The sequence below is a fragment of the Symphalangus syndactylus genome, chromosome 11 (assembly GCF_028878055.3).
Source record: "Symphalangus syndactylus isolate Jambi chromosome 11, NHGRI_mSymSyn1-v2.1_pri, whole genome shotgun sequence".
NCBI classification, from domain to species: Eukaryota; Metazoa; Chordata; class Mammalia; order Primates; family Hylobatidae; genus Symphalangus; species Symphalangus syndactylus.
Window position 1 is genome coordinate 86,199,425 of NC_072433.2, and position 25,376 is coordinate 86,224,800.

The following is a 25,376-nucleotide window of genomic DNA, read 5'->3' on the forward strand; positions in this document are numbered from 1 at the left end:
CAAAAACAAAAAACAAAAACAAAAACGGTTACCCTTGAAAAGGAGAGAAGAAATACCAGCCTGTGAACCTGCAGAGGAGATAAAAATAAAAGTCCAGAGATAAAAAATATGGCTCAAATAAATAAAATGGAAGATAGGAGCTGCAGCAGCTTTGAATGTCTCCAATACTCTCAGTGACTGGAAGAATGTCAACAGCTCAAAGTATGGAGAACAAGAGGACTGGTAAGAACCAATATATTTAAAGAGCATGAACAATATTTGAACTATATTAGGGCATGTTGTGGAATCAGTAGGAAATACATTAGTGGGTTCATTAAATCAACATTGTCTAGTCATGGTGCAAAAGAAGAGAAAGTAGGACAAGAGGATAAGCTGGGGATCTAGAAGGACATAATGGGTTGAAAACAAATACAATTTTAGAAGGTGAAATTTTCCATCTTTGAAATATAGCATTTGATTAATACTAGTGATAAAACTGACACCCAAGTCTAACAAGTGACTGAAGTATGTTAATTGCTCCAACTAGTATAAAAGACTCAGATGCTAGAAATCTCTAAAAAGGAAATATAGGAATATATATTTATATATAAATTTGTGTATATTGTAACTATATATAAACATGATACATTTATATATCAGACTATAAGTGTTTCCTTCAGTTGTGGCTTGTAAGGAAACATTTCCTAGTCCTAGTTAAAGCCAAACTACATATCTGTCTCATATCACTCAGCCTTTTTTCTCTAACATTATTATTTCTTCCTGGTTTTGCTCTGCAATTGGACTTTTTAGTCTCACTCTATCTGCTTCACATGTCTGAATTTAGGAACAACATCTACAACAATCACTATCAATTTCTGAGCTTTCTGAGCTCTTTTGAAGACGGCACTGATCTGCAAACTTTACATGTACCAATTCATTTAATCTTCATACTTACTTACCAAATAGCAGCATTCTGCCTCAAGAGTCAGTACTATTAAGCACATACATACTGTTATATTATGTAATTACATAAGTATATAATTATATTCAGTAAATAAATTATGAATATATACATTGAGTAAATCATAAATACATAAATTATAATTATCTTCAGTAAATAAGTCTTTAGAATAAAGGCACAGATAGTTTCTCCCTCACTTTGAGGAACACAAAGGCATGACAACATGCAGAATCAGTATATTTGACAAGAGATATTGCCAGTCCAAAACAACATCGGTACAAAAACTGAGCCTGTTTAGAAACTCGTAATTTGACAATGCAACTTTATAGCTACTGCATCTACTAACAAAACATTAGGCTCATATTTTGTACATAATTTTTTCTTATTTCACTTATCTAGTGAAACATTTCATTCTTATTGTATTTTTTTAAAAAATATTGGTCTGCAAAAGACTGGGAAAAAAATTAGTCCTTCACCATAAATAAGAAGCACTATTACATAGGTGTGTGTGTGTGTATACATATTTATTTTTTAATGGCGCTTGGGAATTAAAAAATTTGAAATACAAGCTGGAGGAAAACAAATTCACTCAAAGTACTCGTTAAACCCCTCTTCTTAAAAGTCTTTATTAAAAAGTCTGAGTTGCTTTTAAATTTAAGACACTAGCTGGGTGCGACAGCTCATGCCTGTAATCCCAGCACCTGGGCCCACCTTGGCCTGCTTTTATCTCCCTTGTCTGTTTTTTTTTTTTTTTTTCGAGACAGAGTCTCGCTGTTGTCAGCCCAGGCTGGAGTGCAATGGTGCAATCTCTGCTCACAGCAACCTCAGGCTTCCGGGTTCCAGCAATTCTCCTGCCTCAGCCTCCCAAGTAGCTGAGATTACAGGCGCTCGCCAACATGCCAATTTTTTTTTTTTTTTTTTTTTAGTAGAGTGTCACCATGTTGGCCAGGTTGGTCTCAAACTCCTGACCTCAGGTGATCCACTGCCTTGGCCTCCCAAAGTGCTGGGTTTACAGGTGTGAGCCACCACACCCAGGCTTTTATCTCCCTTTTACGCCAAGGAGTTCAAGACCAGCCTGGGTGACGTAAAAAATCCCCATCTTTACAAAAAACTAAAAATTAGCTGGGTATATGGCACATGCCTCTAGTCCCAGCTACTTGAGAGGCTGAGGCAGGAGGGGCACTTGAGCCCAGGAGGTTGAGGCTGCAATGGGCCGTGACTGCACCACTGAACTCCAGCCTGGAAAACAGAATGAGATGCTAACTCAGAAAAAAAAAAAAAAAAGACACCCTTCAAATTTCAAATACATTGCTTTTATCAATCTAATCTATAATAAATTCAAATGCAGTTCTAAATTAAAAGCCATAAATGACAAACTTCAACTTAAATGTTTTATGAGTTAATACTAATAATCACAAAGTCTAAGGCTTACAATGCTGAATGTCTTCTGATCCAGCTCTTCAGATTCTTCAGAAATGGGAACTGGTTCACCACTTGCCGTGATATGAACTGGAGCATCTGACACTGAAGATTTCTTGGATCTTTCCCTACCATCAGACTTGGATTCACTCAACTAAAGAAAAAGTGAAAAGAAAACAAAAACAAAACCCCAATAGCAACAAAGGCAAAATGACTAACACTTCCAGAAAATAATTACTGTCTCATTTTATTCTACAAGTGCTCATTCTCATTGAATATCCTCCTCTATTTTAATTTGGTTTTTTTCTCCAATTTTATTTGGGGAAACAATCAAAGCTACTCTGTAATGTTACTCTGAAGGTAAAGCATTAAAGAGTGTTCAGACCTATTATTCTCCTCTACTGCATACCCAAACATGCTTCTGAAGAACTCAGTTATTGAGACTAATATGGGCTGATATACAATTTAGTCTCCTAAAATGTAAATATGCTGATTGTTTTTACTTTCTAAATTTTTTATTATGATTTGCATACCTTTTCTTCCTTTATGTCTTTTTCTTTCTGTATAGCTTCTTTTACTTTGTTTTCTCTTTTTTCTTTAAAATCTTTTTCCTTTATATCTTTCTTATCCTCTTTTTCTTTTATCTCCCTTTTAAGTTCTTTTTTATTCTCTTTTTCTTTTGCTTCCCTCTTTTCTTCTGGTTCCTTCTTTATATAAACATCTGGCTCAGGTTTTTCTTCACTGTCTCTTTCTGTTTTAAATTTTTTATTTGGATGTTTCACAGAACTGATCTCATCCTGGAAAGTGCAAGTATGGCCAATGTATTACTAACCAAATTTTAACAACGACTAATTTTTCTTCATATGACTACAGATTGCATGTATGTGGATTCTGAAAGACAGCCCAGAATCCCCCTAATAATGATACATGCAATGTTTACCTTCCTATAAACTAAAGTAAGCCAGTCCCATTCAAGTTCATAATACAATTAAAAGAGACAGAAGCTCATCGAACTGGCAAATGTTTGAAAAGGAAGGACCTTTGTTCTATGCCTCTAGTGCTATATAGTATCTACTGGACAGTTAGAATTCTGTTCTATAATTGAGACTGTTATGAACCATAAGCGTGTGCGTGCGCACACACACACACACACACACGCAGACTTCGGTACCTAAAATATAAATTTTAAGGGACTAGTTCAAATTTTAAATGTAAAGTACACAAAAACATGCCATATTCCCTTTCCATAGAAAAGGTTGTTGTTCTAAAACACATTCTTACTTTATCATCATCTTCATCAGACTTCTCTGAAGGCAGAGGAGAAGAATCACTCTTTATCTCCTCTTTCACTTTTATAGACTTCATTGCTTTATTCTTCTTAGCTCTTGCTTTTCTCCTCTTTGAACTTCCCTAAAAATCATTATTTTAATTTTAACCAATTCTACAGATTTCATTTTTAAAAACTTCATAAACATTAAATCCAATGGCTAGGACACATATTCCTATCTGATCCTTAGTCTATTGGTAATAAGCTGTACCAACATAAGAAACTCAATAAAGGTGATATAACTTAATGAGTCAAATGTAATATTAATGTAAATAATAAATACTAGCCAATTATTATTCCTTTAAAAAAAGGATCAGAGAGAAGTAGAAACAAATTTTTTACCCTCTGAGATTATTATCGCCTTCAGCTTAATTCAATAGCACAAGAGACTGCATTAGGAATGATTTTTAACACTACACAGGTAGTTATTGACATTATGGTCATAGGTAAACTTCTAACAGTTGCTCTAAGTTTCCAATCACCTCCTTTTTGGTGTCTTTTTCCTTCTTTTTCAGTAAGCTTGGCAACCTATGATGCTGTCCCTTAAGCATTCTAATGACTCCGAGTAAAACAGTCATGTAGGCTATGTAAGCTTGACTTCTCAAAAAGTACTCCGCACGCTAAACGAGTTTTCTCTATCCCTCTCCAAAACTAGAAAAAACAGAATCCTACTTCTAAAAGCTATGATTCACCAGTTTTAACATGTATGCTGAGATAATTTAAGGTAAAATTTGAATATGGCAACATCAAATAAAACTACTTAATTACAGAAAAATCCACTTATATAAGCTCATATTGACTTCAGATGTTTAGCATGGTGAAGTAAACAAAATTTACCTTACTAAAAAGTAAACTGGTCTTAGGCATGTGGGCTTTAACTTACCGCACCAGAAAGAGCTTCTTTTTTTGCAAGATCTCTACTAAGTAATTTGATGAGGTAGTCTGCACGGGTCTGCAACTGTTTTGCTTGTGGTTTTTTATCAGGATCATCTGGAAGAATCTGAAAAAGCAATTTTTTCAGATTGTCTTAATAACATGAGAAATGTATTGGCTAAAAAATGCTTAACCATTTTAAAAAAAAAAATATATATATATATATAATTCACCAATGTTTCAATTATTAATATTTGTAGGAATAAACTCAATGCAAAATGTATTTTTTACACCTATGCCAGAGCCAAAAATTTAATTTTTCTGAGAATGAATTCTAAATATACTTTAAAAACCCTCAGATTATCTTTCAAAATGAAAAGTATGAGATTGTAAATTTCCTTCAAATATACAAAAGTGTACTTAACATCCACTATTAAATGTTATATAATCCTCAAACACCTTCCCTTCTCAGTAAAAGTGTATAATGTACGCAAAAACTCCTAGAATACAAGATGTCATCTTTCTAGAAGAAGACCTAAAGCATACACTGGTAGGAAAGTTTTACAGGGGAATCTAGACTACTTAATTTTTTCTTCACAGTAACAAATGACAAAGCACCAATATCTAAAGGTTCCCAACACATAAAGATAAACAATAAGGAAGTTCTCCCAGTGTTTCCCATTTTAGGCAAAAAAAAAAAAAAATGGATTTCAGCTAGCACAGTGCAACCAAATGACCAAAAAATAATAAAATGCCGATATTTTTAAAATATATATATAGAAGATTTTAAGGATTTTGTCTTACTGGAATAATAAAATTAATGATGAATGGGTACAAATACATAGTTAGATGCAAGAAATAAGACCTAGTGTTTGATAGGTGAGTAGGGTGACTATAGTTAGCAATAACCTATACATTATAAAATAGCTAGAAAAGAATCATTTGAATGTTTCTAGTGTAAAGATAAATATTTAAGGTGACAGATGTTCCAGTTACCCTGATTTCATCTTTACATATTATATGATTGTATCAAATTATCACACGCATCCAAAAATATGTATATTATGCATCAAAATTTTTTTTAAAGCTAATGATGGAACAAAACTTTTAACCTAATAATCTGGGAAATAATACACCTAGTGCCTTAATCATATAGTTTCACAGTAATGCAAAATCTCAGAAATCATTTAAATTTGATCCTTTCATGCAAAGCATCTTCTAAATGCACCAAGGTCACACAACCAGCTAGTGCCTTGGTTTCCAGATTTCCATTATTTCCAACATAATTTAAAAGCAAGAATTAGAATAAATTAAATTCAACATGAATGGTCAACAGAATCAGAAATAGATAAGTACCTTGTGTGTTAGACTGAGGTCAGGATCCATTTTAATCATTTCCCAGCTTCCATATCCATATTCATAGATGCCAATTAACAAATTGGAATCATCTTCTTTGCCCCAGTCTATATCAAAATGAGCTGCCTTTGTGTGGCATGGGATAGTATACCTGGCATTAAAGTTAATAACTAATGGTAAGTTTGTAATTGCTTTACTGAAAAATTAATTTTGAAAAACGTTGAATCATTAGAACTTCAAAATAATATGCTTTCTTTTCTTTTTTTCAAAACTAGCCAATAACACCATAAAAATTCAGCACATTCATTTTGCAATTATTGAATAACAATAATCTTACAATGGAGAAAATAAATCACTCACTGCTTTCTTTCTTCTGGATCAGAGGGAATGGATTTGTGCAAAGGTATTAATTCTTCTTCATGGGAGATGACTAGCTTGGCATTCACCTGTACTCCTGATATTCGGAATGTTGGACCCTTCACTTTTCCGAGTCTACCACCTTGATTTTTTTTTAAAAAAACAGTATTTTTAAAAGTATAAAACATAATTCTATAAAACAAGCAGCCGATGCTATTACTTACGTTATTTAACAGTAAGTATTCCTTATTTATATTATTAAGAGATTATTGGAAAACTTTAAATTTCATTACATATGAACAAGTGATTATAATCTAGCAGATGCAGATTCACAAAAAGTATTTATCTAAGTGTTTTACCAATTACATAAGATGGATCAATCTATTAATACCGTCAGCCTCTAAATAAAGAATTATAGGATGTTGACTCAGGGTCTCACTCTGTCGCCCAGGCTGGAAGTGCAGTGGTGCAATCATTGCTCACTGCAGTCTTGACCTCCTGGGCTCAAACAACCCTCCCACCTCAATTCACAAGTAACTGAGACTACAAGCACGCACAATCACACCCTGCTAATTTTTATTTTTTCATTTTTCTTAGAGACAGGGTCTCACTATGTTGCCCAGGCTGGTCTCAAACTCCTGGGTTCAAGCTAAACTCCCATCTCAGCCTCCTAAAGTGCTAGGATTACCGATGTGAGCCACTATGCCTGGCCTGCTTATTAAATCTTATCTAAATATTTTTATTCAGGTAAATGAACAGCAAAATAAGCATAATAATAAAATAATTATGTCTCAAACCAATATCATATGTGTATATTTGCATTATATTTTCCCAGTCATCTATACTAAAAAACCTATAGATACTATACATATTGTATTATGTGTGTGTGTGTGTGTGTATATACACATATATCTATGAATGTATATATGTGTGTGTATAAAACAGTAATTTCTGACCTTACCTCACAGACAGAAAATGTCAGGGGAATTAAAAACAGATTCTACTGCCTTCAAATTGCAATTCTGTTCTCCATTTCCTATTACCGAGAATAGCTTTACTTTGTTTTATAAATAACCTTTTGAGACTGATGAATAAATAATTTAAGATATAATACCTAGCTCAATATAGCATATTTTGAAACTTTCATTTACTTCTCTTTTAAATCACTCTCATTTTAATGTTACCTGTTCGTTCTGTTCCTGAAGAACTATCCTTTAAAGCTTTAATGCAACCATTATGTACCAATTCTCCCAGTCGTCTAAGGTCTGTTTCCGACTTATCAACTAATTCAGCATCTCGAGCAATTGCATCTAATCTGTAACAAAATAATCCAATTTTCAGGTAAATATGTTAAATGAAGTGGCGCCATTTAAGATTAAGTTTCACTCTATTTCAAGATCTGAATGTCACTCTACTGCATGCTCTACATATTCTTGTTCACATAAATGGCAGGAAACACATAAAAACCAGGACAATGTGGCAGACAAATAATTCATTTATATATTCAATAATAATAAGTTTAATTCATTATAGAGCAAATGGAAGATTATATACCAATTCTGTAAAACCTTTTAATAACTGATCAAATTTTAAGATGTTCAAAATGAAGTGGTAAAGCTTTATAATTGTAAACACAAAAGCTGAGTAAAGTTCTGTAACTTTTTATTACTGTGCACCAAATAGATAATATGAATAATATTCAAGACATTTTTTCATCTAAAATAATGATGCAAGTATTTCATTATATTTTAAATATGCCATCTCAAAATAAAACAGAAAATATATCTATTTTTGAAAGGATTTTTTAAGAGTGAAAAAATAAACTAATTTGAGTCTTTGCTGATCTATATTCAGACAGTGGGTTGGCCACAACAAAGGGAAAAGAATATCCAAATCACAATAATTATTGAGATTATCTGGTAACTGCAAAAAACTGTCTTAATTTGAATTTTAATATAGTTTGTATAATAAGAGAACGAATTCGAGAAAATTAAGAAAATATCTCTACTTAGGGAAAGCAGAGCTGGTTAAAAGGCTGGGTTAGCCTTTGGGAGGCTGAGGCGGGCGGATCACCTGAAGTCAGGAGTTCTAGACCAAGCTGGCCAACATGGTGAAACCCTGCCTCTACTGGAAAAAAAAAAAACTTAGCTGGGTGTGGTGGCACACGCCTGTAGTCCCAGCTGCTTGAGAGGCTGAAGCAGGAGAATCACATGAACCCAGGAGGCAGAAGTTACAGTGAGCCAAGATTGTACCACTGCACTCCAGCCTGGGAGACAGTGAGACACTCCATTTCAAAAAAAAAAAAAAAAAAAAAAAAAAAAAGGCTGGGTTAGCAACTCAGCCCCTCTATGGATAAATCTGCTCATGCTACTTTTAAGTTATTGATGAAAAATGAGATAAAGATTGTAAAAAGTGCCTTACAGTAATAAAAGTGCAATTTAAACATGTATAGATAACTTAATTTACAGGAAAGAAATTTGAGACTAGAAATTAAAGGCAGTATAAAAACTTTTTTTTTTTTTTTGAGACAGAGTCTCACTCTGTCACCCAGGCTGGAGCGCAGTGGCGCGATCTCGGCTCACTGCAAGCTCCGCCTCCCGGGTTCACGCCATTCTCCTGCCTCAGCCTCTCCGAGTAGCTGGGACTACAGGCGCCCGCCACCATGCCCAGCTAATTTTTTGTGTTTTTAGTAGAGACGGAGTTTCACCGTGGTCTCGATCTCCTGACCTCGTGATCCGCCCACCTTGGCCTCCCAAAGTGCTGGGATTACAAGCGTGAGCCACCGCACCTGGCCTATAAAAACATTTTTAAAAACAATCTGAAATTTCCCTTGTACATTAATTTTGTGAATGCCGATTAAAAGCAAATTTAACAAAGTAGCTAAACAATGTTAATACAAATAAATAAAGGTGACAGCATGTAACACATTCCATTATTCTATGAGAATAACAAATGTATTTACCTTTCCAGAGGACCACCAAATTTCTTATAGCTCTTGATAAACCTAAGAGAAAATAATTGTTGGGTAAATGTGAGCTTCAGTATTCACTAAAAATATATATATTTCTGATATTTACAGATATAAGAAAATACTTGTTAGTATAAAAATTCAAGGCACTGTTATCTAAGAAGAATGAATAAACTATGCTAAAAACAAAAATGTTAAAACATTAAGATACACCAGGTAAGACAAGGTATATTAACACCCAGGATGATGTTTAGATATCAGTATAAATAAAACAACAGAAGCTAAATTTTGTTTAAAAAATTACTTTATTATTTTCATAAGACCAAAAAAGGTCTGATGTGTGTCTCCACAATAATTATCAATTATATTACACTTCCTCACATTCCAAGTGCTGATAAAAATTTACTGAATGGCTTTAATTCAGATGTGTGGTATTACACCAACAATGCAAAATTAAAATTTTACTTAAGAAAGCTACGGAAGTGGTTAATAAATGAGGAAAAATATCCAAGTAAAGTAGAAGTCGAAATGCTTCCTCAACTAAAGACGAAAAGTCCAGCAATTCAGGTGGTCACGAAAGTGCCTTTTAAAAAGGCTAACAATGTATTAAATTTTCTGGTAGAAAGAATGAGGAAGAATTTTGTCAGGTCTAAGATTTAAAAGAAAAAAGTTACAATGGCTTCAAAGAAACAAACTTTCAAAATACGAAACTGAACAAGATTTTAATAAACGTCATATCCAAAACTATTACATAAACAAAAGTAAGCTGTTATCCCATTCCTCTAAAATAAATGTGTATATATAAACATATTCTGAATGGACACTACAATATATCCTGCCTGGCCAATCTTACCTCATCTCAATTCCTACTCGAACATATCAGAAATGCTTTTAACAGGGTTACTTTCAAAAAGGAAATTACCCTGTTGTTAAGAAACTAGAAAAATACAGAATTTCCAAAAAAATTAGTAACTTTGGGAGTCACAAACGCAGTGAGAATTTTTAAAAATAAAATGCATCAAAAATACTTTTATTATTCAAAAGGATCACTATTCTGAGTCAAATTAATAAAAAATTTTGTGTAGTCTAACTAGTTTAGCAATAAATAAATAACATGCAAAGATCAGACACCAAACTTGTTTTGTTCAGTTATAATACCCAAAAGCAGAACCACCCAATTCCTACTCAAATAACATACATTTGCCTCTTCAAAAACTTCATCACAATTTTTGAAAATGATGGAATTTTTATATTTTAGTTTCACACTCTACTAAAACCAAGTTGAAGCGACTGTCTTATATCATCTTACCGCCTAATTTCTGCATCACTAAATCCTTTAATATTCTCCCGAGGAATAGTCCGTGGTCTTCCACGTTTCTTTGGCCTTTTCCCTTCTGAGATGGAATCACTGTCAGATCCAGAGTATCTCCTACTTCTACTGCGCCTCCCTTCACTTCCATTGAAACTAATCTGGAATTGGAAAATAAATATTTACCCAACCTTAGTGTAAAAACAGCTTGTATCTTAGAAGCAAAAACCATTATAAAAGATGGTAAGAATCTTAAAAATGTTATTCAATGTATCAAAAACATTCCATAAACAAAATTAAAGAGCAGAGAAAAATATATACCTCTGGTGGGTATTTTGATTTAAAGGGTAATTAGACATTATATCAAAAGCCTCAAAAGTTATTCTACTGACCCAGCAACATGGGCATTTTTCCTGAGGAGATCAGAACTGTGAAAAAACATTGATCAATAAAGTTATTTACATCATAAAAGAAAAATGTGGTTGAGCGCAGCAGCTCATGCCTGTAATCCTAGCATGACTGGGAGGCCAAGGCAGGAAGATAACTTGAGCCCAGGAGTTCAAGACCAGCTTAGGCAACATAAGTGAGACCTGTCTCTACCAAAAATTTAAAATATTAGCCAGGTATTTTTGTAGCATGCACCTGTAGTTCCAGCTACTTGAGAGGCTGAGGTGGGAGGATCATTTGACCCCAGGAAGTTGAGGCTGCAGTGAGCCATGACTGTACCACGGCATTTCAGCCTGAGCAACACAGTGAGATCCTGTCTCAAAAACAAAAAGCAAATAATCTAAATATTCATCAAAGAGAGACCAGACAAATCTATAAGACAGAATGCTGAGAGACCATTAAAAACGGGGTTGTAGAATAATTAACATTCAGGACATACTGTCAAAAAGAAGAAAAAGTTCCAAATTAATACAACTCCAATTTAATTTGGCAAATGATAATGAATTTTTAAAAATTAGAATGATGTACACTGTGATAATGTTATTAGTCCTATCTCTGGATGAACAGATTGATTAGCTGTCCTTTTTTTTCCATTCTGCTTAATATCCACATATTGCTATTCTAACTAGACAAATCAGATATTCGAAAGAAAAAAATGCCAGTTCAACCCACATAAAAGGCCATTTGTAATATCCATTAATTTTAATGGGATATATCAAAACATATATTCTGTAAGTCTTGGGAGTTTTTCCAAAGCCTTGGCACATATTCTCAACCTCTAATATGCTGAAAGTTAGATGAAGTAAAAAATGGTATTTAGACCTTATTTTTTCTAACCTCCCTTGATCCTTTCACAGGATCTAATGCAATGCTGCATTCTCACACACTCTAAAACAAAACTACTTAGGGGTTTGAAGAAATAAACAGAAACAAGAAATAACATGCATGGTTACTTTCAGGCCAAAAGCATTATTTTTGGCTCCACTTCTGGCTGTTATGTAGAAACTTGGTAGGTACACTGCTCCTACTCTAACAACAAATCTGATCTACAAAATCATAATTTTTCTGTTTAACATCAGAGAGATGAAATCACAGGGCAACCTACACATCTAAATGTAAGGATATATAGGAGATTACAAAAAGAGAAAAAGAGAACTTGAACAGTGGCTCATTTGTGAAGAGCACAGGTGACAGAAATCAAGTACCATACAAGCAGGCAAGAGGAGATCAGCTAAAATCTGCTAATGGCTGAGTGTACGCTATTGTGAGATCACAGGACCTAACAGCCAAAACTACAGCCTTGGAGAAAGTGAGCAGTCACCTTTGTGTTAATAGGAAGGAAGCCTTGCCAGACCCTTCTCATCTGGTCAACTGAGGGCACAGAATAAGATCTAATATGGTTGCAAGAAAAGAAAAAACAAAAAGCTACCCTTGGGGGAATGGTAGCAGGGCAGGGACTAGAGTGGGGCAAGCCCTCATTTGCCCCAGGTTTAAAATTTAAGGAAGCACCAAAAAACTCAGTAATCAAGACAAATAATCTTATATCCTAAAAACCAAAGGATACCAGAAAAATAAATTAGTCTTAGAATTTTTTCCTTTTTGGCAATATAGCTTGGCATGGCACTACTACAGTTATTTAAAATTTTGGTATTTGTTTATTTAGGCCACTGAATAAACACCAACAAATTTTTAAAAATTAAAATTACATAAAATATGCTTTCTGAACATGACAGAATTAAACTACCAATGATTAACAAGGATAGTTGAAAAATCTCCTAAATATCTGAACATTTTAAAACATACTTCTAAAAAAACCTGTGGGTCAAAGGTAAGTCATATGGGAAATTTTAAAATATTTTTAAATTAAGGAAAATATAAAAATAGATTTGGAAGATTCAGAAAAAGTAACGCTTAAAGAAAAATTTGTAGCATTAAATGCCGATATTAGAAAAGAGAGATTACATTTCTATATTTAAGCTTGCACCTTAAGAAACTGAATAAAAGAGGTCAGGTGCAGTGGCTCGTGCTATAGTCCCAACACTTTGGTAGGCCAAGGCGGATGGATCACTTAAGCCCAGAAGTTCCAGACCAGCGTGGACAACATGGCAAAACCCCATCTCTACAAAAAAGAATACAAAAATCAGCTGGGTGTGGTGCGGCACACCTGTAGTCCCAGCTATTTGGGAGGCTGAGGTGGGAGGATTATCTGAGGCTGGGAGGTTAAGGTTGCAGTGAGCCAGAATTGTGCCACTGCACTCCAGCCTTGGCAACAGAGCAAGATGCTGTCACCAAAGAAAAAAGAAAAGAAAGAAAACAGCAAATCAAAAGCAGAAAGAAATAATAAATTGCGGAAACTCATGAAATTAAAAACACACACACACAAAAAATCAATGAAACTACAGGAGCTGGTTCTTTGAAAAGATGAATAAAAGAGGAAGAAACACCTCTCAACTCATTTCATGAGGCAAACATTATCAAATCAAGGCCATTACAAAAAAAGAAAACTATGGACTGATACCTCGTAGAAACAAACAAAATCAGCCCAGGTTGAATACTCTTACTTTATAGAAATATCTTTAAAATTGCAAAATCACCTGTTTTGCACAATTTCTCATTCTTGGGAGCATATAAATTTCTTCAAGTTCCTTCTGTCTTTCTTCTTCTTCTAATCGTCTTCTTTGATCTTCTGGAATAATTTCCTCCCAATTCTTTGAATTTCTTTCAGGTTCCAACTCAATGTCATCCTCATCCATATTTGAGAAGTTGGCAACCTGATAAATTTCAGAATTTTAAGAGTAACTGTTACAGAAAAATTGATCCCTAAAATTTTTTTTTTAAGGGGAAGAATTGGCATGCTCCTTAGGATAATGAATATGACTGTGGACTAAACCAAATATAACTTCTGAACAACCTAGATTCATTTCTTCATTAGGGCAAAGCAGATCAAACCAAATGACATCTAATAATCCTCTAGGAATGATTTTATTTTGCCCTACTGCTCAACAAAATTAGTAGCATCACAGAACTAAGAGTAGTTAACAGAACAACAAAAAGTAATTTATACTACTAACATGCTAAATAATCTGCAGAAATTCTCAGACCAGTCCACCTATCAAGTATTGTAGAACAATCTAATATCATTTTTATCATCGCAAAAACACTATCTAAAGAGCTACTGGCAGAGACATAGAGCTCTTTGAGAGCACACTAATTTCTGTGAGGATTACATAAGATAGCACATTTAAGGTACTATGCAAGGTCTGGTACACAGAAAGCACCCATTAAGGCTATCACAGCCGGGCGAAGTGGCTCACGCCGGTAATTCCAGAAACCTTCACCTCTTAACCAGGATTACTCAACATTCTATCCTATCTCCCCCTGCTATAGCTCTTTCCTCACTACAGTCAATCATCCACAAAGTAGTCAGAGTGATTCATTAAAATTATAAAAGTTTTTTATTCACTGTGTGGGGTACACTGCAGATGTTCCATAAATATTTGTCAAATGAACACATGAAATGAATTGATCTTTAAAAACCACAGTTCATAGAAAATAGCTAAGATGTAGAGCAACCTGTTTCTTCAAACAAATGGCACTTAACTTACTCCATGAGGTCAGTTGACTTATGTTGTTTTAGGACTCCTTTCAACTCATTGGCACTCAACAAACCAGGGATATTAAGTATCAATATATGGTAGCTTACTGCTTACTTTGACTGATTTACTTGAGTTTTCTTATTTGTGATAAGTTAATGTCAAAAACTGCTTCAAAATAATATCAGCTGAAAGCTTTCAGTCATGGAAATCTAAATAAGAGATCACACTGATGCATTTATTTACCCAAGTATTTAAGGACATGTTATTTGCCAAACACTATTCTAGTTGCTAATTAGGAAACAACAGCTCTTTCCACCCAACTAAATGTAACTTCATAAATGAGTTTGGTCTCTTTCAAATCAGTTTGCTACTGGTTTGTCTGAACAAGAGAGAGTAGTTTTTATATAACACAGCAATCTTCCTGATTATGCTTAAAGAAAGATTAACAAACCACTAAATGACAATAACTCAATTCCTCTCAGTTTATGTAATTATAAGGAAAATTTTGTTTAAATCTACCTTGAACTGGGAAAGTAATTCATCTCCTACAGTTAAAGGACCTGGTTCATTTTCATGAGTTTCAGCTCTCTTCAAGATTTCATCTATATCCATTTCCTATAATTAGAAAAACAATATTTAAATATACTTGAATCCTTTCATCCTGTCAAATACATGACAAATATTCTGAAGCAGGCTTTTTTTTTTTTGTTTCTACCTGGGGCTCTTGTTCTTCTCCTTCAGGTTCCTTAAAAAGTTCCTCAGCACCAAACTTTAAAATGGCTGATAACTCTTCTTTATTGAAAGGAGTAGAACTAAAACAGGAAAAACAAAAATGCTTAACATTAACAGTTAGAAATATAACATTTACATAGCACTTTTATTAATTACTGACATTTTCACCTTTACAAAAGTTACATGAAGAAGTTAGACGAATCAAGTATTAGCATCCTTTTTTTTTTTTTTGGAGACAGTGTCTCACTCTGTCACCCAGGATGAAGTGCACTGGCACAATCTTAGCTCACTGCAACCTCCACCTCCCGGGTTTAACTGATCCTCCCACCTCAGCCTCCAGAGTAGCTGGGACTACAGTTGTGTGTCACCATGCCCAGCTAAGTTTTTTATTTTTTGCAGAGGTGGGGTTTCACTATGTTGCCTAGGGCAGTATATTTATTTTAAAATAAGGAACTTGAAGCATAGAAGTTAAAGAGATTACCCCTAAAATTACAAATCTGTAGTGATGAAACCAGGTATTGAAGTATGTCTTCTGACTAGAAATTAGTCCAAAGTCTTCCAAAATATAAAAAGTACAACTCTGAATACATTTCCTCAATGATCTACAGTGATGTAACATATCAAAAAAATGAGTTTACTGACTCTAAAATGACATTTTTTAAATAATCAAATAACCACCTTGATGGGGCAGAACCTGTATGTAGTACTGTCTTCCCAGTTGTGTCCATTCTTTGAATTACAAGGTGATCTAAAACCATCTTCTTTTTGGCCCTTTCAAGAATATCTTCTTCAACTGATCCCTTTGTAACTAGACGATAAATATTCACCTGTAAAAATACACAAGAGGAAACAAATTGCAGTATAAAGGATTTGTTTTGCTAACCTCAAGTGCCTAAACACTGGCACACAAACTGAAGCTCATTCTACATGAAGTTTTCACTGGTTAAAAGCAAAATGAAAATTTAAAAAACATGTTTAAAGCTAGAGTTCCTCAACTTAAGAGACTATTTTGAAACTATATCCTTCCTTCCTTCTTAATATTTTGATAAGGAGATTGCATTTGCTTATTTTTGTTTTTTTAAAGGAATGACAGTAATTTTTAAGTTATGATTTAGCTGGGGAAAATGGGGGGGGCATGTAAACTTCTGATAGCCTTATTATACTCGTTGCCTTGATTCTAATGTTTCATACTCTATATAATGCAAAATTCCATGAACTACTCCCCAAGTTAATAAGAAGCCCACTATAAAACAAACTCTCCAAAATTGAAAAGAATTGGTGTAGTAAATTTTCCCTATTTCTCTAGGTCAAAGATTCTGCAGTAAATTTTCCCTATTTCTCTAGGTAAAGGTTCAGTACCACCATTTAAGGGTATTTTGTTACAATTATAAAATGGGGTCACATTTGCATGTGGAGAATCTTGTAAGCAAATGGACAAAATATAGACTAACAGAAAGGCAGCATATGATACTCAAACTCTCAAGTTAAAATAAGCAAGTAAAGACATTTTAAAGTTTTTATTATAAGACGAAAAACTGCATTATATAGTTACGACTAGAATACAGGATCAAAACAGAATACATGATCCTATTTATGCATAGTTATCTCAATTCTGTCAGACTCTCCAGGTGATTTTGGTAAACCAAGTTCCTCAGTATCCTATCTGTTAAACAGCAGTACGACTGTTACAGTGATCTTATCCTCTAGAGGATAAACTGAACTCACTTCCAAAAAAAAAAGAATTCTAAAACAGCAACAAAATATAAATTAAAATTAAAAATACCTGTTTCTTTTGCCCAATTCGATGGGCTCTAGCCTGTGCCTGAAGATCATTCTGTGGATTCCAATCGGAATCAAATATAACAACAGTGTCAGCAGAGGCTAAATTAATCCCTAGACCTCCAGCTCTTGTGGACAGCAAAAAGCAAAAATCCTGTAAGAAATTGAATAATCAAAATGAAAAATTTTCAACTGATTTTCTGAATGTAAACAGTATGTTACTAATTAAACAGAAAGACAGTTTTTAAAACTAATACATAAACATCTAGCAAGACCAATCAACAAAAAGACTCCAAAATCAAATACATATGTTATTAACATCAAATTCAATACAGTGTTTACTTCTGGTGAAAAAGAAAGAAAACGGGATAGGAAAGGAATGATGCTTCAACTCTAACTGTAAATTTTATTTCCTTAAAAAATAAAAAGCATATATCAAAAAAAAAAGAACTCTATGGAAAACAGTGTGGAAATTCCTTAAAGGAACTAAAAGTAGAACTACCACTGGATCCAGGAATCCCACTACTGAGTATCTGCCCAGAGGAAAAAAGTCATTACATGAAAAAGATACTTGTACACACATGATTATAGTAGCACAATTTGCAATTGCAACAATGTGGAACCAGCCCAAATGCCCATCAATCAACAAGAGGATAAACTGTGGTATACATAAACAGTGGACTACTACTCAGTCATAAAGAATGAAATAATGGCATTTGCAGCAACCTAGATGGGATTGGAGACTATATACATATATATGTGTATATATATACATATATACACATATATATGTATATATATATATTTTTTTTTGAGACGGAGTCTCACTCTTTTTATCTTGGCTCACTGCAACCTCTGCCTCCTAGGTTCAAGCAATTCTCCTGCCTCAGCCTCCCGAGTAGCTGGGATTACAGTCACGCACTACCACACCCAGCTAATTTTTGTATTTTTAGTAGAGATGCGGTTTCACCATGTTGGCCAGGCTGGTCTCGAATTTTTTTTTTTTTTTTTTGAGACGGAGTTTCGCTCTGTCACCCAGGCTGGAATGCAGTGGCGCAATCTCGGTTCACTGCAAGCTCTGCCTCCCGGGTTCACGCCATTCTCCTGCCTCAGCCTCCCGAGTAGCTGGGACTACAGGTGCCCGCCACTATGCCCAGCTAATTTTTTTTGTATTTTTAGTAGAGACGGGGTTTTACCGTGTTAGCCAGGATGGTCTCGATCTCCTGACCTCGTGATCAACCCGCTTCAGCCTCCCAAAGTGCTGGGATTACCGGTGTGAGCCACCATGCCCAGCCTGGAGACTACTATTCTGAGTGAAGTAACTCAGGAATGGAAAACTAAACATTGTATGTTCTCACTCGTAAGAGGGAACTAAGCTATGAGGATGCAAAGTAATAAGAATTATACAAAGGACTCTGGGGACTCAGAGGGAAAGAGTAGGAAGGGGTGAGCGATAAAAGACTACAAATTTGGTTCAGTGTATACTGCTCAGGTGAAGGGTGCACCAAAATCTCACAAACCACCACTACTGAACTTACTCGTTTAACCAAATATCACCTGCTACCCAAAAATCCACGGAAAAAAAAAATTTTTTTTAAAGGAAAGTGGGCTAATTTGTTGTTTTGGGGGCTTTTTCTTTTCTTTTTTTTGAGACAGAGTCTCATTCTATTGCCTGGGCTAGAGTCTAGTGGCGTGACCATGGCTCACTGCAGCCTCAAATTCCTGAGCTAAGTGATCCACTCAACTCAGCCTCCCAAGTAACTGGGACTACAACCGAGTGCCACCATGCCCAGTTTAGTCTTTTTACTTTTTTTTTTTTTTGGTACAGACAGCAGTCTCACTGTTTCCCAGGGTGGTCTCAAACTCCTGATCTGAAGCGATTCTCCTGCATTGGCCTCCCAAAGTGCTGGGATTACAGGTGTGAGCTACTGTGCCCAATCTGGCTAATTTATTTTGAAGCAAATTAAAATAACTGTTCCATGCTGAAACAGTATTGATAATAAAGAGTAAAATTCTTGGCTGGGCGCAGTGGCTCATGCCCGTAATCCTAGCACTGTGGGAGGCTGAGGCAGGTGGATCACCTGAGGTCAGGAGTTCAAGACCAGCCTAGCCAACAAGGTGAAGCCCCATTTCTACTAAAACTACAAAAACTAGCCAGGCACAGTGGCACGCGCCTGTAATCCCAGCTACTTGTGAGGCTGAGGCAGGAGAATAGCTTGAGCCCGGGAGGCAGAGGTTGCAGTGAGTTGAGATCGTGCCACTGCACTCCAGCCTGGGCAACAGAGCGAGACTCTGTCTCAAAGATAAAATTCTTAGGTTTAAACTAGAATAGTGACTTTAAAACCTCGTTTGCTAATTAAAGGTGGCTAACACTACTCTTTTTTATCAAACTAGATATGAAGATTAAAAATGTCTGAATACAATAATGTAATATACTGATACTAAATCAAAATTATTTATAATTTTAAAAGCATTAATACATACCTCTGATCCCTCAGCATTAAAATGATCTAGAGCTTGTTTCCTCAGTTCTCCTTTTATTGATCCATCTAATCTCTAGAATAAAACACATTAAAATACTGCATATAACAAAATCAAAATATTACAAAGCAATTAAAATCAGTTATAAAATTAAGTAGAAATGTGAAGCATGTCCTTTGCTAAAACTGTAATAGAAGGTACTTATTAGACAGTAAAATAATGCTCAGGCATTCTGTCTTTAGTCTGTGCTCCAAATCACTAAGACTGCACCCTCGAGAGTAAATACAGCATAGGCTGTCATACTATTCTGCCTGAGTCCCCATTCTAAAGGTATGTGATTGAGTACATAGCTGTTTACAAACACCTGAAACAAGTTTCATATCATGACATGATATACTATGTTATACTCTGATGTTTTATCATTTTACTTTCAAAATGTTGGTGCAACCCATTAAACTGATTCACAGATCCATTAACAGGTTACAATTCAGTTTTAAAAACACTGATTAAGTCCAGTGTGGTTACTAGAACAGCATTAGTGTCACCTGAGAACACAGGCAAATTATTGAGCCCTACCCCAGACCTACTGAAGGAGTTTAGCAAAGGCCATCCAGTTAATTCTGATGCACACTAAAGTTTGAAAATTAATGATGTGAAGCATCATGGGTTCTAGTTAACAGCCAGCAAATGAGTATCTTATTCACTGGGTATCTTGAGCAAGTGATCTGACTTTTCTCCACGTCAGTTCTGCTTTAAACAAAACAGACATAATAGTAGTCCCTCCTTCAGACTATAGAGAACTCAGTGAGAGAACACAGGAAAACATGTAGCACAGTGCCTACAACATACTGAATGCTTATTAAACATTAGCTACTATTTCACTTTATAAATGGCAATGATTTTATAATTATTAACTGGTTATAGACTAGAAATAACTTGTCTACTATGATCCATGCATTTAACCGATGATTTAAACTAGTATTTTGGGAAGCCATATGCCTACCTTTGCCTTGATACTATATGAATTTTAACTCTGCGAAGAAAAATATAAACATTTTAAATGATGTATTCTAAGTGGTTTAAGTGAAATGCTCTTACTTATCACCTACTCAAAGTAGGAAAACAGATGTCTATTAAGGTTTTAAAAAATTAAAATAATTTTTCTTTTCCACTTAAATACAAATTAGTACAAATTTTAAGAATAGTGGCATCTCATTACTGTGGCATGACCTAAACCAAATAAAATTAAAAATGATTCTCTCCAGGAAGTGACCTAGGAATGAGAAGGGATTAGTGGCAGAGAAGTGGTGCTTATAAACACTCAAAATTAGTCAAACTAATTTTTTGTTTGACCATGTACACAATAATTTGTTTAAAAACAAATCACCACAGGGCAAGAGAGGAAGGCAAATGAAAGGACAGGAGGAATAGCTAAAGGGCACAGTTTCTTTCTGATGAAAGTGTTCTAAAACCACCTGTCGAGCAATTACACATATCTGTGAACATAGTAAAAACCACTGAATTGTATACTTTAAATGAGTAAACTGTATGATATGGGAATTACTATCAATAAAGGTGTTTTCAAAAACCTCAACTAATGGTACTCTTCTACGTTTTCCCCTAAATGACTGCAATTATTTCTCAATGATATTCATATCACCAAATACCTGTCCTTCTTCACAACACTTACCAGAATTGTAATGTTACATTTATTTGTAATCACCTGCTTGATGTCTGCCTCCTGTAAGAAATTATAAGCTCTGACAAAGCAGGGATTGTGTGTTCAGTCCCATTATCATAATTTTACTGCTATTTTACTATCTGCACTAAATATACACCATTTACTAGCTGTATCTACATAATGTCTGCTATGTTCCTAGTACTGTTCATAAAATTGCTTCGAGAATTAAATAATTAGATGTAAAGTACTGAAAACAGCACCTGACTTTAAACACTCATCGATATTAGCTTTAGTTATATTGAATGAACTTCAATATAAATTTTGAATACATGGAAGGGAATTCTGGTCTTTAGTTTCTCCTCTAAAGTTGTCTAGTTTTACTCAACAAACTCTGTGTCAGATAACTATGAGCACACCAATCATCAGAATCTTGGCAGCATTCACATTCAGAGACTACTGGCTGTTTTCCTCATTCAGATTAAAGACTAAAGACTCCCCTGCTTTTAGATCTATCCAATCAAGAAAACTCTGCCTTAGTTCAGTTTTTAAAATCTAAAGCAAGCATAGAAGGAAAAAGACAAAATCAAAAGAAAATAAAAATTACAGGAAAGGAAGAAAATTTGTTTTGTTGCAATATGTAAAGTCAAGAAAAAAGGAATGACAAATATTTTTTAAAGCAGATGTATCTTTTTAAAGAAAAAGTATAGTTTATATAAAAACCTAAACACTTATAAAATAATTTCAAAGTTAATTCTGTAAAATATGCACAGGAATTAGATAAAATTTAAAACAACAAATACAATTAAATGCTTACTTGAAAGGGGAATTGACGATATTTCAAATATTCTGCAAGTATATCTAACATCCGCACCATTTGTGAAAAAATAAGAACTCGATTGCCTCGTTCTCTTAGGCGAATTAATAGCTTGTCAAGAAGAATCAATTTTCCGCTACTACGAATTAAGTGCTACAGAAACAATAAATTCAAGTTGTTATATGTTAAAAGACATAAATGATAAGTTGTCCATGTAACACTTTAGTTGCTTGAATTATTTTAAATTGAGATTTTAAATTTTCATGTTAGAAAACAACTTATTTCACTTTTCAAAATTTTCTAAGACCTTTACCATTTCACTCCATGACTTAAGCTAAAATATTCTTTGCCATATTACACCTAGGTTTTGTTATATTGTCGGGGAGGAAAAAAGTACTGTTCGCTGTTTGCTAGTTACTATACCACAGTGTTTCTCCAAAAATCTTAGCTGAAGAACAATTACATTGGAAGCAGCAGCAACTAAGCAACCAAAGGTTTAAAAAGAGTAAGCAAATGCATTCTAATGCATTAATTCTAGATGCTGATCCTAGCCCTTCAATGCACTACAGTGGCTGGATTGCACCTGTGCCTTCACACTTCTGACTTATCTTCCAGAAGTACCAGGAAGGGTTAAAATGTGAGGTCAAGATGTCCTTTAGACTACCATTTACCAAATCACAAATGCAGCACAATTACTATTAATGATTTTTTTCATAAGTATGAACATACTGTGGGATTTTCTTGCTGGATAAGTTATTATAGGCCATGGTTTGAGAGACCTATTTTTAGAAAATTCATCAAAATAATTACCTAAATTAGAATTTTAAAATCTTTTCTACAAATTAATAACTGAGACCATTATAGAAAGGCACTACTAACTAAAGAGAACTTTTAACCAATATATTAAAGCACTGAGCCATTTTCGATTGTAAGTGAAATCAACATTTCTAGAACTTTATCACAAAGTAACAACATTTAAAAATTCTTACTTGTAAGGCCTCCTGTTTATTATAGAATTCATTATTATCTGGTGGTTTAATGAGGTAGCAATGGTTACAACATTTCTTTAGCTCCATCATAATGTTCAAAAAGCCTGAGGTACTGCCCTTGGAACCTTTGCTGAGGGCCTTGTAATTCCTAGTTAAAATCCATCTTAAAAAAAAAATTATGAAAATGATGTTTAGCAGAACAATTACCAGGATAAATTCTAAAAGCATTAAAACAAAAAAAAAAAGGCCAAAGGTAGTACCAAAGTAAAACTGTACCATTATGAAATTCACAGCTGGATATACAATGGACCAAATCTCTTTCATAATACTCATGAGAACACAACTTGTTTTCTGAACCATTAGCTATACATAGAACAGGCTAATGTAACATAATTATTACAGTGTATTAATCCTTTTCCCCTCAAATTTGCTAAAAAGATAGTCAGCTGCATTATTTATCTTAATCTTCTTATAACTTTTACTGCATTAGACAGCTAATGAAATTGAATATTTTGCATGGACCTAAAAGAAACCTGAGGATACCTCATTTTAGCCATGACTGTCTTCTCTAGATTGCAATTACACAATACATATGCAACTTATAGAAAACATCTTGGTGCTATTTTTTTTTTTTTTTTTTTTTTTTTGAGACGGAGTCTCGCTCTGTCGCCCAGGCTGGAGTGCAGTGGCGCGATCTCGGCTCACTGCAAGCTCCGCCTCCCGGGTTCACGCCATTCTCCTGCCTCAGCCTCTCCGAGTAGCTGGGACTACAGGCGCCCGCCACCACGCCCAGCTAATTTTTTGTATTTTTAGTAGAGACGGGGTTTCACCGTGGTCTCGATCTCCTGACCTCGTGATCCGCCCGCCTCGGCCTCCCAAAGTGCTGGGATTACAAGCGTGAGCCACCACGCCCAGCCTCTTGGTGCTATTTTACTACTCCAAACTATATGTAACAATTCCTGTGCTCACTTTGGCAGCACTTACACTAAAACTGGACCAATACAGAGATTAGAATGGTCCCTGTACAAGGATGACATGCAAATCCATGAACACTCCATATTTTTGTATATATACCCCATGAATACTACACAGCCACAGAAAAAAAGGGATGAAATAATGCCCTTCAAATAAAATAATGTCCATGGATGGAGCTGTAGACCATAATCTAAGTGAATTAACACAGAAACAGAAAACCAAACACCACATGTTCTCACTTATAAGTGCCAGTTAAACACTGAGCACATATGAACATAAACATGTAACAACATTGTGGACTACTAGAGGAGGGGAAGGAGGGGAACATGGGTTGAAAACTACCCACTGCGTACCATGCTCACTACCTGGACGCAATATTACGCATGTAACTAACCTGCACATATACCTCCAGTATCTAAAATAAAAGCTGAATTTAAAAAAGAAAAGAAAAACTTCCTCTCACCATGACCTTTTCCACCTTTTATTTTCTTCCTTTTTACAAGGTCAGTTTTTGAAGGGCTTGAAAGTCTCAAATATCTAGTGTACATACTCTTTTATTACCATTCTTTACCACTAGTTATACAGGCAGTTCCCCCAAACTGGAATGAAAAGCAAAACAAAACCCATGGACAATGCTCAATGCCCTAAGAGTGGACAATGCTCAATGCCCTAAGAGGGAATCAAGAATAAAGAATTATTTTTCCTTATCCAGAAAAAATTTATTATTAATTTCTCTAGAGGTAAAAATTCTAAGAATTTTTTCCAGAAGTTTATGGCAGTATCTTATTACGTTAGTTGCCAAAAAGTACCCTGAAGAGTTTAAATTCAACATCCATGATATATGACTAGCACTGAGAGAATTACAGGTGAATGTATCTTCTTCCTACTTTGACTTTTCTTTCCAAATAGTCTACAAAATGCATTACTTTTTTTAAAGAACCCCATAACAAAATTAGATAATCGCCATTGTGTACTACAAAATATACTCTTAATTATTAATTTGAATATTATCAAGCACCTAGATCTACCTACCAATCTATAGGAAATACAGGGGATACTGTTAAACTACTTTAGAGGGAAGTACTATGCAAAATTTAGATTGTGGAAAAATTCTACAGAATAACTGTTTTCCCCATCGTATATATTTTAAAAAGAAGTACCTACAGATAATAAACTCAGAGACAAATCAATTGCCATATATGAACCTATCTCAATCCCAATTCGAGTAAACGTAAAAAAATTTTTTGACAAAACTTGAACACTGATACTGAATAATTGGTATCAAGAAATTCATTCTGCTGAGAGAGCAATAATTTCCTAAATTGTGAAAATT

At 34.5% G+C, this 25,376-nt stretch overlaps 1 protein-coding gene and 1 non-coding gene across 3 annotated transcripts in view; one reads left to right on the forward strand and one right to left on the reverse strand.

Moving 5' to 3' along the window:
* Window positions 1-25,376, reverse strand: part of CHD1 (chromodomain helicase DNA binding protein 1) — a 76,265-nt gene that overhangs the window by 10,923 nt on the left and 39,966 nt on the right. The window contains exons 16-32 of one of the 2 annotated variants that reach the window (XM_055297569.2): window positions 23,069-23,231; window positions 22,080-22,232; window positions 19,588-19,659; window positions 17,108-17,257; window positions 16,003-16,151; window positions 15,308-15,404; window positions 15,112-15,207; window positions 13,591-13,767; window positions 10,550-10,710; window positions 9,235-9,276; window positions 7,457-7,587; window positions 6,276-6,414; window positions 5,916-6,066; window positions 4,570-4,686; window positions 3,641-3,769; window positions 2,893-3,156; window positions 2,373-2,513 (exon numbers count right to left, since the gene is read on the reverse strand). In XM_055297569.2, the coding sequence (XP_055153544.1) occupies window positions 2,373-2,513; window positions 2,893-3,156; window positions 3,641-3,769; window positions 4,570-4,686; window positions 5,916-6,066; window positions 6,276-6,414; window positions 7,457-7,587; window positions 9,235-9,276; window positions 10,550-10,710; window positions 13,591-13,767; window positions 15,112-15,207; window positions 15,308-15,404; window positions 16,003-16,151; window positions 17,108-17,257; window positions 19,588-19,659; window positions 22,080-22,232; window positions 23,069-23,231 (2,332 nt within the window). The remainder of the gene's footprint in view (window positions 1-2,372; window positions 2,514-2,892; window positions 3,157-3,640; window positions 3,770-4,569; window positions 4,687-5,915; window positions 6,067-6,275; window positions 6,415-7,456; window positions 7,588-9,234; window positions 9,277-10,549; window positions 10,711-13,590; window positions 13,768-15,111; window positions 15,208-15,307; window positions 15,405-16,002; window positions 16,152-17,107; window positions 17,258-19,587; window positions 19,660-22,079; window positions 22,233-23,068; window positions 23,232-25,376) is intronic. The other variant, XM_055297570.2, reaches the window with a different exon arrangement.
* LOC129457874 (U6 spliceosomal RNA) lies at window positions 24,030-24,132 on the forward strand. The gene has a single exon (XR_008649422.1). It is a non-coding gene; the product is annotated as a U6 spliceosomal RNA (small nuclear RNA).